The sequence below is a fragment of the Protomyctophum parallelum genome (genome assembly GCF_964188405.1).
Source record: "Protomyctophum parallelum genome assembly, chromosome: 1".
In the NCBI taxonomy this organism is placed as follows: domain Eukaryota; kingdom Metazoa; phylum Chordata; class Actinopteri; order Myctophiformes; family Myctophidae; genus Protomyctophum; species Protomyctophum parallelum.
This window is the reverse complement of record NC_139697.1, coordinates 59,436,537-59,448,766: the sequence shown is the minus strand read 5'-3', so window position 1 is coordinate 59,448,766 and position 12,230 is coordinate 59,436,537. Positions and strand designations below refer to the sequence as shown.

General features: G+C 45.1%; 1 protein-coding gene across 1 annotated transcript; it reads right to left on the bottom strand.

Annotated features, from left to right (window-relative positions):
* Positions 1 to 8,383: 8,383 nt before the first annotated feature.
* LOC310857362 (mitochondrial import inner membrane translocase subunit TIM44-like) lies at positions 8,384 to 9,706 on the bottom strand (the record flags this gene model as incomplete). Its single annotated transcript, XM_083763004.1, has 1 exon — positions 8,384 to 9,706. One exon carries the CDS (start codon positions 9,704 to 9,706, stop codon positions 8,384 to 8,386), a length of 1,323 nt encoding a protein of 440 aa, XP_083619130.1.
* Positions 9,707 to 12,230: the final 2,524 nt, after the last annotated feature.

Below are 12,230 nucleotides of genomic sequence, written 5' to 3'. Positions count from 1 at the left end.
CCGTTTTTTTAGATATCTTTACGTTTTACATTTTTTATTTCCTTTGTATGCTTATTAGATTAATGGGACACAGGCAGATGGGTGGAAGGGGTACTCTGACATGGGTACAACGGGTATTGCATAGCCCGGGTGGGGCATGGATCTCAAACTTCCATCGTTATACCGACTCGGTGCCGGGCACCGGTCTACTATTCCAAAACCGCCTTCCAAAACAAAGACGCGACTACAGAGCGACACGGAGGCTGCCATGGTTCACCGTTGGAATGCATTGAGCCTCGGATTTCCAGAAGCCCTGAGAATTTTTGGGGGGGGTTTTTTAGGTCGGGAAAGTTCCGCAGGGAAAGTGTTAAAATAAATTTGAGTTCAATATTTCAAAAAGTATAAAACACTATGTGAATGTGACAGTGTGCAGAAGAAAAAGGCAGGGAGGCAGGACAAACCTCTTCTAGATGGCTAGTCCTTCAGAGCCACGCTGTGATAGATGAATAACAGTCTTTTGTGTGCGCACACGTGCATGTCTGTGTTTTGCAAACAGTGGACGACACAAATGAACCACTTTTAAAGTGGGTGAAATGAAGTAGGCTAAACAGACAGACACAACAACGGGACTAACTAACCTCAATTTTGTTTTTGGAAACACTGTCCAGACATTTGCTCCAATTAGAGAGAGAATGAAATGTGTTCAGGCACCACTGTCTGCACCTGTATGCGTGCGCGTGCATGTGTGTGTGTGTGTGTGTGTGTGTGTGTGTGTGTGTGTGTGTGTGTGTGTGTGTGTGTGTGTGTGTGTGTGTGTGTGTGTGTGTGTGTGTGTGTGTGTGTGTGTGTGCACGCGTGCGACACAGGAAATGAGGCCATTGCTGTCGTCTAGGTATACTGCCCGCCGGGGCTAGAAGCAGTGTTAACAGGGGGACAAATTACTCATGCCAAATTAGTCACTATTCCATTCAGAGGATCAAGGATGATATGCCCTACCTACTGTATAGAAGGGCTGTCAAAGAGAACTATGAATATTTGTATTGCAATTCATTGAAAAGAGTGAGCATAACCGTGTTGGGATTCGCTTACACGGCCGTCTCAACCAATCACACCCAGCAAGCACGGTCAAGACCTGGACGCATTAGTGGACGTCTCCATTGGTGCCAGATCAAGTCAAACCAAGACTAGTCAGATCTGGCCCAGAATATCATCCGATTTCAACCAACATGAATTCTGCCCATGTGGATACCTTTACATTCTCTCTCTTTCTCTCTCTCACGTGACATGACCAAGAAAAGGCAGCGTACCTTACATGTGTGAAGGTGCTACATCGTAATGCTCTGGCAGGAATGAAGGCATCAAGGGGGGGACACAGCTATTTTGGTCCAGGCCCTACCCCGAAAGGCAGCTGGCGGTCCTTGTACAAACCACCCAAATCACCTACCCAAAAATGGGTAGGTGATCTTCAGTGAAGAATTGTGCATGGAGCAATAGCTATGAACAGGTATCTGGCACACGTAGATCCCAGTAACAGGGTGGGGTGTCCATTTTGTGGAAGAGCTGAAACAGTTTGTTGAGTGTCCCAGGCTAAGTAGGGTGTTATATTTTGCAGAAGGGATAACAAGGCAAATAGGGGAACATTTTTCTCTTGAAAATATTATCTTTGTTCCGAAATACAGCAGTAAGAGAAGACCTGTTGTAGTACTGGACAATGATGGATCTGTTAATTGGGAAAACGAGGAGGAATAAGGTGCAGGGTTTGGGGTCAGTAGATCCCCTGTTGGTGGCAAAGGGGATAATGGCAGCTCACATTAGCCCATTCTTACCGGGCACCCATTTTGGTGTTGGCATCATGTTATGCTTTAGCTATTGAAAAATAGCAGATCTACAAGCTCATATCGCGCCACCGAGTGGCGCGATACGAGCTTGTAGGTCTGCTATTTTTGAAAAATCGAAGAACGACTGACATTTTTAGAATCTGATCTCAGGTCAGAATGGGTTATAATCAGACCAGTGTGTGTCCAGTGGAAACCTTGTATGAATCTGATCTCAGGTCAGAATGGGTTAAAGTCTGGTGGGGGGGACATTGGGGGGTTTCTACAGGTGTGGTGTTGGTGTAGGAGCTGCATTATGTCAATATTGATGGTACCTTACAAATTGGGAAAGAAAAAGAAAAGAAATCTCGCGCACACACACACACACACACGCAAAAGTGAGGCAGCGATTGAAAAAAAACAGTAGACATGCTCGAGGGATTTCTAATGCTTGCACGTCAGTCTTCCTAATAAGCTTGGCTGTCTCTCACCATCCAAACGGCAAGGGAGTAGAGGGGTCTCATAGCTGCCACAGAAAGCAGGGATTGCGATGGCAATCATGCTACTTACTAAACAGACTTACTAAACAGATAAGACTCCTTCGGCCTATAGTGGTGGTGTGCTCTTCTTCTTTAGGCTAATTCCCATTGGGGTTAACCCATTCTGACCTGAGATCAGATTCATACGAGGTTTTCCACTGGACACACGCTGGTCTGACGAACCCATTCTGACCTGAGATCAGATTCTAAAAATGTCAGTCGTTCTTCGATTTTTTTCAAAAATAGCAGACCTACAAGCTCGTATCGCGCCACTCGGTGGCGCGATATGAGCTTGTAGATCTGCTATTTTTAAATATCTAAAGCATAACGTGATGCTGACACCAAAATGGGTGCCCGTTCAGAATGGGTTAATTGCCACAGGCTATAGCGGATCCTCTGTTTCCATCTACAGGTTCTGCTTTCTGCACCTTCCTCGGTGACTCCTGCCACATGCATGTCGTCCATCTCTCATCCATAAAACCTCCTATTCGGGCCTTCCTCTTCTCCTCTTAACCTGGCAGTTCCATCTTCAGCATCCATCTAACCAAATTCCCAATGTACCTCTCATCCCTCCTTTTCACGTGCAAACCATCTGAATCTGTGGTGTTATCATGCCCCATTTAAAAAAATACTATTTGAACACAGCTTGCATGACTCCAGTTCGTTTCCTCACCTTTTAGAAGCCACATTTGTGAGCATGTTAATGCAATATAGCACAGAATTAAGACTCGTGACATTAACACGTTAGTGGAAGTCAATAACATCTCACTCTTTTACTCCATCCCACTATTGGCCTTTTCTGTCTTACTCTCCATATTTCATTCTCATTGAATAGGGTCCACCTGCTGTTGAGTTATACACAGTTGCTGGAGGTGTTACTCGTGGTTTTTAACCCATTCTGACCTGAGATCAGATTCATACGAGGTTTTCCACTGGACACACACTGGTCTGATGAACCCATTCTGACCTGAGATCAGATTAAAAAAATGTCAGTCGTTCTTCGATTTTTCAAAAATAGCAGACCTACAAGCTCGTATCGCGCCACTCGGTGGCGCGATATGAGCTTGTAGATCTGCTATTTTTAAATAGCTAAAGCATAACATGATGCCGACACCAAAATGGGTGCCCGGTCAGAATGGGTTAATCAGCCATGGAGAGGGACTGAACCATAGACATAATTGCGAACGCAGTGAGCCACTTAGTATGACAGCAAGGGCTGAATGTCTGTGTGTCACGCTGTTACACCACCCGCCCGCCACCAGAGGGCGCAGCTAGACAGCAAGGGCTGACGCAGCTAGACAGCAAGGGCTGAATGTCTGTGTGTCCCGCTGTTACACCACCCGCCGCTGCTTAACAACGACACTGTCTGTAACTTGCTCGCTGTTACACCACCCGCCGCTGCTTAACAACGACACTGTCTGTAACTTGCTGTACTAGGCCCAACATAAAAATTATACTGTCACAACGACACTGTCTGTAACTAGGCTATGTGTACTAGTGTGTGCATATGGGCTAACGTTAGCTAAAACTAGGCTATGTGTACTAGTGTGTGCATATGGGCTAACGTTAGCTAAGCAGTCACAGTCCTGTTTACTGCTGCTCAACAACGACACACCAGAGGGTGCAGCTAGACAGCAAGGGCTGAATGTCTGTGTGTCCCGCTGTTACACCACCCGCCGCTGCTTAACAACGACACTGAATGTCTGTGTGTCCCGCTGTTACACCACCCGCCGCTGCTTAACAACGACACTGTCTGTAACTTGCTCGCTGTTACACCACCCGCCGCTGCTTAACAACGACACTGTCTGTAACTTGCTCGCTGTTACACCACCCGCCGCTGCTTAACAACGACACTGTCTGTAACTTGCTCGCTGTTACACCACCCGCCGCTGCTTAACAACGACACTGTCTGTAACTTGCTCGCTGTTACACCACCCGCCGCTGCTTAACAACGACACTGTCTGTAACTTGCTGAACGAATTGTTATTGCAATTTACGATCTGCGTTCGCTTTCCGCGTTCTCGCGTCTTACTTGTATACGTACTGTAGATGCAGTATTGGCTGCACATATACATCGTCGCCACCAGCATTGTTCTTTCTCCACTGCATTGTTATCTCTGCACTCCACGTACAGTATGCGACCGTTTACCTTGCCGTTATTGGCTAGAGTTCATGCTTACTCCGATCTTGTACTTCACTCAAGAGTGTCAGCTAAATTGCCATAACTCCACTGAGATAAAAAAAATACCTGACTGAAAGCAGTTCATTTTTAGTGTTGATGGCAATCTAGAATGATCTTTTTTATATTGTGCTTGCAAACTGACAAAGTTTAAATTTTGGCCTGATGTGGCATGCAGGAGAGCAAAGGCCAGACGTTAAGTATCTGGAGTCAACCTCTGGGGAGCTTTAATGTGCCCACCAAGTTTCATAACAATCCACCCATTCCATTTTGTGTGCATTTGAATCCGTATCCTGGTACATTTGGAGATAATTGGCACTGCTTGGAATGCTTCTGAGTCAATCACAGTTAGCACAATGTGAAGTTGGAACAATGGGACATAATGCGACAAGAAATCAAATGAATTAAAAAATGACTTAAAGGAACACAACCAGGACCAGAGTGCACTTACAGTACTCTGCCCTACACTGATTTAGGTAGCATGTCCATCCAATCTTCCAAAAGTGCCAATGCTCAAAATTGAATCTAATCTAGTTTCTATTTGTTTTACCCTGTGCTGCTGTGGTCAGCAGAATGTAGCATAGCCCATTCTGACCGGGCACCCATTTTGGTGTCAGCATCATGTTATGCTTTAGCTATTGAAAAATAGCAGATCTACAAGCTCATATCGCGCCACCGAGTGGCGCGATACGAGCTTGTAGGTCTGCTATTTTTGAAAAATCGAAGAGCGACTGACATTTTTTTAGAATCTGATCTCAGGTCAGAATGGGTTCATCAGACCAGCGTGTGTCCGGCAGAAACCTCTTATGAATCTGATCTCAGGTCAGAATGGGATAGGGACTGAGGGACTGTTGACTGTGTACTACAAACAACCACCTTCCAGTACTCGTATAGACTCACCTATGCTTTCTATGGCATAGGCAGGATCCACCAGGAGAAACTAGACACAGCTGCAGGACATGAGACTAATTCATTAGAGCGACACAGAGAGAGAGGTGTGTGTGTGTGTGTGTGTGTGTGTGTGTGTGTGTGTGTGTGTGTGTGTGTGTGTGTGTGTGTGTGTGAGACAATGAATGGACAATTTTGAGTGTTCGTGTAAACACAAACATTGCTAACACAAAAATTGAAGACGACGGTGAAGTTCTGATTGGCCGGAATTAGGGATGTCCCGATCACGTTTTCTGACCTGAGATCAGATTCACACGAGGTTTTCCACTGGACACACACTGGTCTGATGAACCCATTCTGACCCGAGATCAGATTCTAAAAAATGTCAGTCGTTCTTTGATTTTTCAAAAATAGCAGACCTACAAGCTCGTATCGCGCCACTCGGTGGCGCGATATGAGCTTGTAGATCTGCTATTTTTAAATAGCTAAAGCATAATTGATTCGATTCCGATCATTTGATGTCGAGTATCTGCTGATACCGTTTCCCCCCCCCCCCCGATATTTATATTTTATAGAACACGTTTATGCCATATCACAATAGTACAATAGCCCAAATCACAGACCATTTCCAGTCTAATGATATGGATATAATATTGATTCTAGGGATCACGTTTTTTAGCTCCCAATAATCCGATTCTGATCATTTGAAAATGATGTGATCGGCCCCGATTACTGATCACCTGATCCGATCGGGACAACCCTAGCCGGAATGGGATGATGATGTACGATAATAGGAGTGCCCCTCACTTCACATGGGTGTGCCTCACTGGCACTATAGTTATCAAGTCAAAAATCATCAACCATGTGTGAAGTAAGCGGTGCCTTTTTATCATGATGAACACGTACATGTATGATAATGAAGTCACAGGGGGAATAAAACGTTCAGTAAAAAGTCCATAGACTTTTAAGGCTTTTAGGCTGCGTTCATGAGGCACCCACATACAGTACTTCATAGTGAATGAAGTATTTTGTCATTGACACGCGTTCAAAGACATGACCATTTACTTCACCTGATGTGCCCTCACCATTTAAGCTCCATCTTATACTATATTCTAAATTAAACAATCTACAAGCTTGGCTATATCATTGCATGGTTGAAATTCTCTCCCTCACACAACTTAGCCCGTGTGTTACATTATACAAACGGAAAAAGGCAGCCATTTTCGTTACTGACCGCAGAACACTGTTACGTGCATGCCATTTGAAGGCGTAAAGTCTCCCAAGGTCTTTGACAAGGATCCATGGTTTCATCCTTCACAGGCAGTCTCAGCATATTGAAGCTATCATTGTCCTCTACGGTGTCTCCATACTTTCTCACTGTCCCCTCTGGCCGTCTCTTCTCCCCAACTCCAGGCCACATCAGGGCTAAATTAAGCGTGGCACGTACCTTTGGAGCATGCCACAGTTTTACAGGTCCTTCGGTCTCATCTCATGAATACGCCTAATTGAATATCAAAGAGCGCCCCGGGGACGACCCTTGTGACAGACTGTCTTCTGTAAGTGTGCTTATATCTGCATGCGTTATAATTTATTTAAAAAAAAATATATATATATATATGTGACGATTATGAAGAAACTAATGTTGTCAGCGCCCCAATACATTCATGATTGTTTGTTTGCATTTTAAACCTGGTGTCCCTATAGTATGGGCATGGGCATGTCAATATCCTTCTAAATTACACAAATCTCTGCAGGTTCTCGAGTGGGCTCTCTCCAAAATCCCCAAAGATGTGCCTTTTGAGAACTTCACATGTCCTGCCATAGGCAATTCAGTAGATTGTCAGTGTTGTTGGAACAGAACATTGTCAGGGAGAAAGGGGGGGCATTTGCCAAGGTGTAATTATATGTTAACCCATTCTGACCGGGCACCCATTTTGGTGTCAGCATCATGTTATGCTTTAGCTATTTAAAAATAGCAGATCTACAAGCTCATATCGCGCCACCGAGTGGCGCGATACGAGCTTGTAGGTCTGCTATTTTTTGAAAAATCGAAGAGCGACTGACATTTTTAGAATCTGATCTCAGGTCAGAATGGGTTCATCAGACCAGTGTGTGTCCGGCGGAAACCTCGTATGAATCTGATCTCAGGTCAGAATGGGTTAAGTTTATTCAGATTCCCTGAATAGATAGGATAGGACAAGTTCCTCTGCTGGAAGTGCCGAGGAGTGACACTTTCTTTTCAGTAGCAAAGCAGTAGAATAAAACGATAAGATTTGTAATGGCACGTCTGTATATGGAGAACCATGACGTCACCAATATGACGTCATAGTAGGCTACTAGCATAATAGACTGGCCTGGACTCATATGTGGTGAAGGCTGACACCCGAACTCCATATATGGAGATAAAAGGGCGTCAGACAGGCAGACAATACTGTACATCTCTATATATGGGGATACAATGGAGGGGCATGCATACCCAACAGGCATGCATTGGCCTCTACAGGTCAGTAAAGGTCCTCGGCAGTGTGCAGTGACCTTTAACTCTGAGATTGTACAAATGGAATCAAATGAGATGAGATATATATTTTATATATTGTCCCTGAAGGGAAACTGAGGCGTTACAGCAGCATAATGTGATACACAATAAATAATATATCAGAGAGCAGCATAATGTGATACATAATAAACTAGAACTGCACAGAACTGCACGCCAGGGTGTAATTGGTTTTCGACTGTGACGTAATGACGATATGTTTTAGTGTCGGGAGGATTAAAGGTAATGCCTCTATGTATACATGTAATCTGACACCACTGCCATATCAAGCACAAGTAGTCATTACGTCATAAGCTGGCATGGCATGGCGCACCTTCAGCCTTGGTGCTGTGGACCTGTAAGGGGTCAGTTCTGTACGCAGAGTTACGATGACAGGATTTTCCAGTGTCTCAAAGATGTCTTGAAATTCAAAAGGTTGAGAGTCCCCGTCCTAGAGAACCTGCTCAGTGCTGGATGCCGAGATGTCCAGGAGTCTCCAGGCGGCATTGGGGTCGAGCTCCTCCCGGTCGCGACACAACGCCCACACGTGCATCATTCTCAGCACCTTCTCCGGATCGCCCTCCACCACGTCTCCTTGGGGGCTGCGGATGACATTGACCACCTGGGCCTGGAAGGTGATGATGAGCACAGGACCCTGCTCCATGATCTTCCCCATCGCCAGATCTATGTTGTCGATGTCCAGGATTTTGGAGTGATGCAGTAAGCCCAGATTCCTGGTCTGCTGGATGGGGTAAGCCAGCTGGCTGTACACCGCCTCATAACACCAGTCTTTAAGCACGTCCAGCTCTCCACGGACCATGGCCTCCAGTATGTTGGGGATGATGTTCTTCTTGCACTGTTTGAGGAAGCGGCCCTGGTCAAAGTTTGGATCCGACTTCAGGATCTCAGTCAGCACCTCAGAAATCTCCGTCCTGGAGAAGAGACCGGCCATCATGTCGGTGACTCTGTCCGTCACCGCCCTGGACGCTCTGACCAGGGCGTTGTTGCTCTCGTCGTACTTTGCCTTCACCTCAAAGAACCTGTTGAATACTGCGTTGTTGTCCTTGAAGTCCCTCCACTGCTGGTACCACTCAGAGTCTTTGTGGAGGACAATCTCCATGGCCTCCTCGTTGGCTTCAAACACCCTGGAGCTGCTGCCTGCGTCCATGGAGAACTCGCTCCTCTTCCTCAGGTGAGGAGGTGCTCTGTAGGGCCCGGCGTCTCCCATGTCCATCTCCTTCGTCATGCTCTCCACGCTCTGTGAAATGGCTCTGAAAGGGCCGGTTTGGCCCAGCTTAGCAGCCTCTGCCACTCCTTTTCCGATCTTCTTCCCCACATGCGAACGACCCACCTCTTTCAGGCCCTCCTTGACAGTGTCAGCCAGAGAGCCCAAAGTGTTCTTTAATACCTCAGACGTCCTCACCGTCTCTGCTTCGATGGATTTGTATTTCCTGCGGGCCTGTTGCAGAGCAGCAGACTCTTCCAGCTGCCTGGCCTCCTCTCTGAACTTCTTCAGGCTATCCTTCATTTCCTGGTTATTTCTGAACTCCTGTCGGAGGCTCTCCGCAAACTTCCCCAGGAACCCTTTATGACTTGAAGAGTCCCACACCTGACCAGGTCCACGGCCAGAAGAATACCACACCCGCCCATGTACAACAGGGTGTATTCTGTATCTTTCTACTCTCCCCAATGATGACACCAGAGGCCGGACGGAGGGCACACACAAAACGCGTCTACCCACCAGCTTGCAGCACCGATATAAGGCGGCTGCCATCTTTCTCCTCAAATATACACGAATCGTTTGTCCAAAAATAGACAATAGACTAAGGGACTGCCCTGGTGCCATCGCTATGACATCATATCTATAATGTCATAGTGATGACACTGGACCTTTGGGCAAGGCCGACACAGAACTCCATATATGGGCACAAAAGGGACACTGACAGACCGTATAGAGCGTCGCTGTCCCGCCCCCTTCATGGCCCAGGAAATATTTCTGCATGCATATTTCCCATATACATTTAAAAAAGTATATATTTAAAGATCTGTAAGCCTCGAACAAAGCCAACACGGATCGTGACAAATCATGAAACAAACAATATTTTGGGCAGAACAAATAATTACAAAGACGAAAAAAGAAAAAGAAAGTGTCCTTTTTTTTCTTCTAATTATTTGTTTGTCCCAAAGAATTATGTTTGTTGTCATGCTTTGTCACGATCCGAGTTGGCTTTGTTCAAGGCCTAGAGATCTTTAAATAAATACTTTTTGAAATGTCTGTGAGAAAAATGCATGGGGAATCATTTCCTGGGCCTGTCGTCATGAAAGGCGACGCTCTAAAGATCTCCATACAGTATATGGAAAAAAGGGACACTAACGGGCATACAGACAGATACAGAGATGTCCATAATATGTCTGCGTCCCTTTTCTGTCCATATAGTATATAATAATAATAATAATAAAACTTTCTTTTTATAGAACCTTTCATGACATGAAATGCAGCTCAAAGTGCTTTACAGAACAATGGAGAATAAAAGAAAAGCAAGGCAACGACATTAAAAAACAAGCAGTAATGCAGTACAGTGAGGACATGAAAAATAAAAAATAAAAGATCAATTAAAGGCAATGTTGTAGAAGTGGGTCTTGAGCTGAGCTTTAAAAATGTCTACAGAGGCTGCCTGACGAAGGTACAGTGGGAGCTTGTTCCATGCCGACGGCCCGTAGAAGCAAAAAGCTGCTTCCCCGTATTTTTTAGTTGCCTTTTTTTTGGGCAAAGCGAGCAGGCCGGCGGTCGAAGACCTTAGGGGGGCGGTTTGGGACATATTTTGGCAGGCAGTCATGTAGGTAGGAAGAGACCATAATATGGACAGAAAAGGGACGCAGACAAGACAACGGTCTCAAATGTAATATGCCAATATATAGAGACCACTGTAAACTACATTATCTGGCCGAATAGCGCTCTGAACATCCAGTAGGTCAAAATTGTCCAAAAACTTCTAAAAAATAAAAAAAAATCTACATTTGCTCTACAATTTAGAAAAACTTCGATCGACAAGCACAAAACGCATTACAAACTTTTATCACACAGAATATTATTGTAAGGCTTACATTGTTCAACTCTCTAATTTTTCCATCCAGTTTTAGCAACAAAAGTTGGGAGAAGTGTTTAGAGACTGACTTGTGAGTACATATACTGTCAGGTTTGTCCTGAATTAATGAAGTCTGCGTAAGTAGTATGTACCCAAAAGAGATGTATAATTATAGGCTTACTGGTAGCCAAATTTTGCGTTTCAACCGGTGTATATTCAAAGCATAGCCGTTTTATTCCTTTCTTTTTTTGCCAACATTCGTATCCCCCACCTGTCAGACCGCATGTGTTTATACCATGCGTGTCATTTGCCAACACACACCCTGTTGACTTTGTAGTGATGCCCATTGCCTTACACGAGGCCTGATTTCTCAGGCCTTTATCCAAACGACTGTGTCCTCATTAGGAATCCACGGCTCACAAATTCCTGTTCCATGCTCACGCATTGCGTCTCTGTCGGGTGGATTCAAATTTTAAAGTAGCTCAAAAGCATCCCTTCGTGGCTTAAATATATATTATATTATTATTTCACAGTGACTCATATCTTTGCTTGTGGGAGGTCCCCGCCTCGGGTATGGGCACTGATGACGCGGAGGAGAGAACACGCGCCCAGCACCCTGCATGTTTGGAATTCTAACAGCTGAAATCAATAAAAAAATATATCAGTATTCCGATATGAACCTGCGGGCCGCAGTTGCCCATGTACTGTATGAAGTAGGGCATAATGGAGATACATTAGGAGGTTTCTGGCCGCCTGCTGCTGTATTACTGCAGTATGTTGTCTTCTTGTACTTCTCTACACTTTTTCTTTTTTGCAGCGAGGTCAAGTGTGAAGCTGAATTGGTGAATAACAAATACGGAATTCAATGCAGGGATCGAGAGCTGGGAGTTTGTTGCATTCATTGGGAAACTGAGGAAATGAGTGGTCTTGCTTTCAACTGGTGTGGGAGTTGGCAACTCAAAACAAAGCTTGTAAATTTGCGAAGCTGTGCCTTCCTCATGTTTCTCAAGACCCCCCCCCCCCCCCCCCCACACACACACACACACACACACACACACACACGTCGTTATTAAGTATTCCACGCAGCATTAATACGTTTTATTGTTTTATTCATGTACACTAAACCTTCCGTTGTTTCATCACATATTTGCTGTAACCTCGGTATAGGTTAGGCTGGAGATTTGGAGGTAAAATTGTGCCGTTTATAATTAC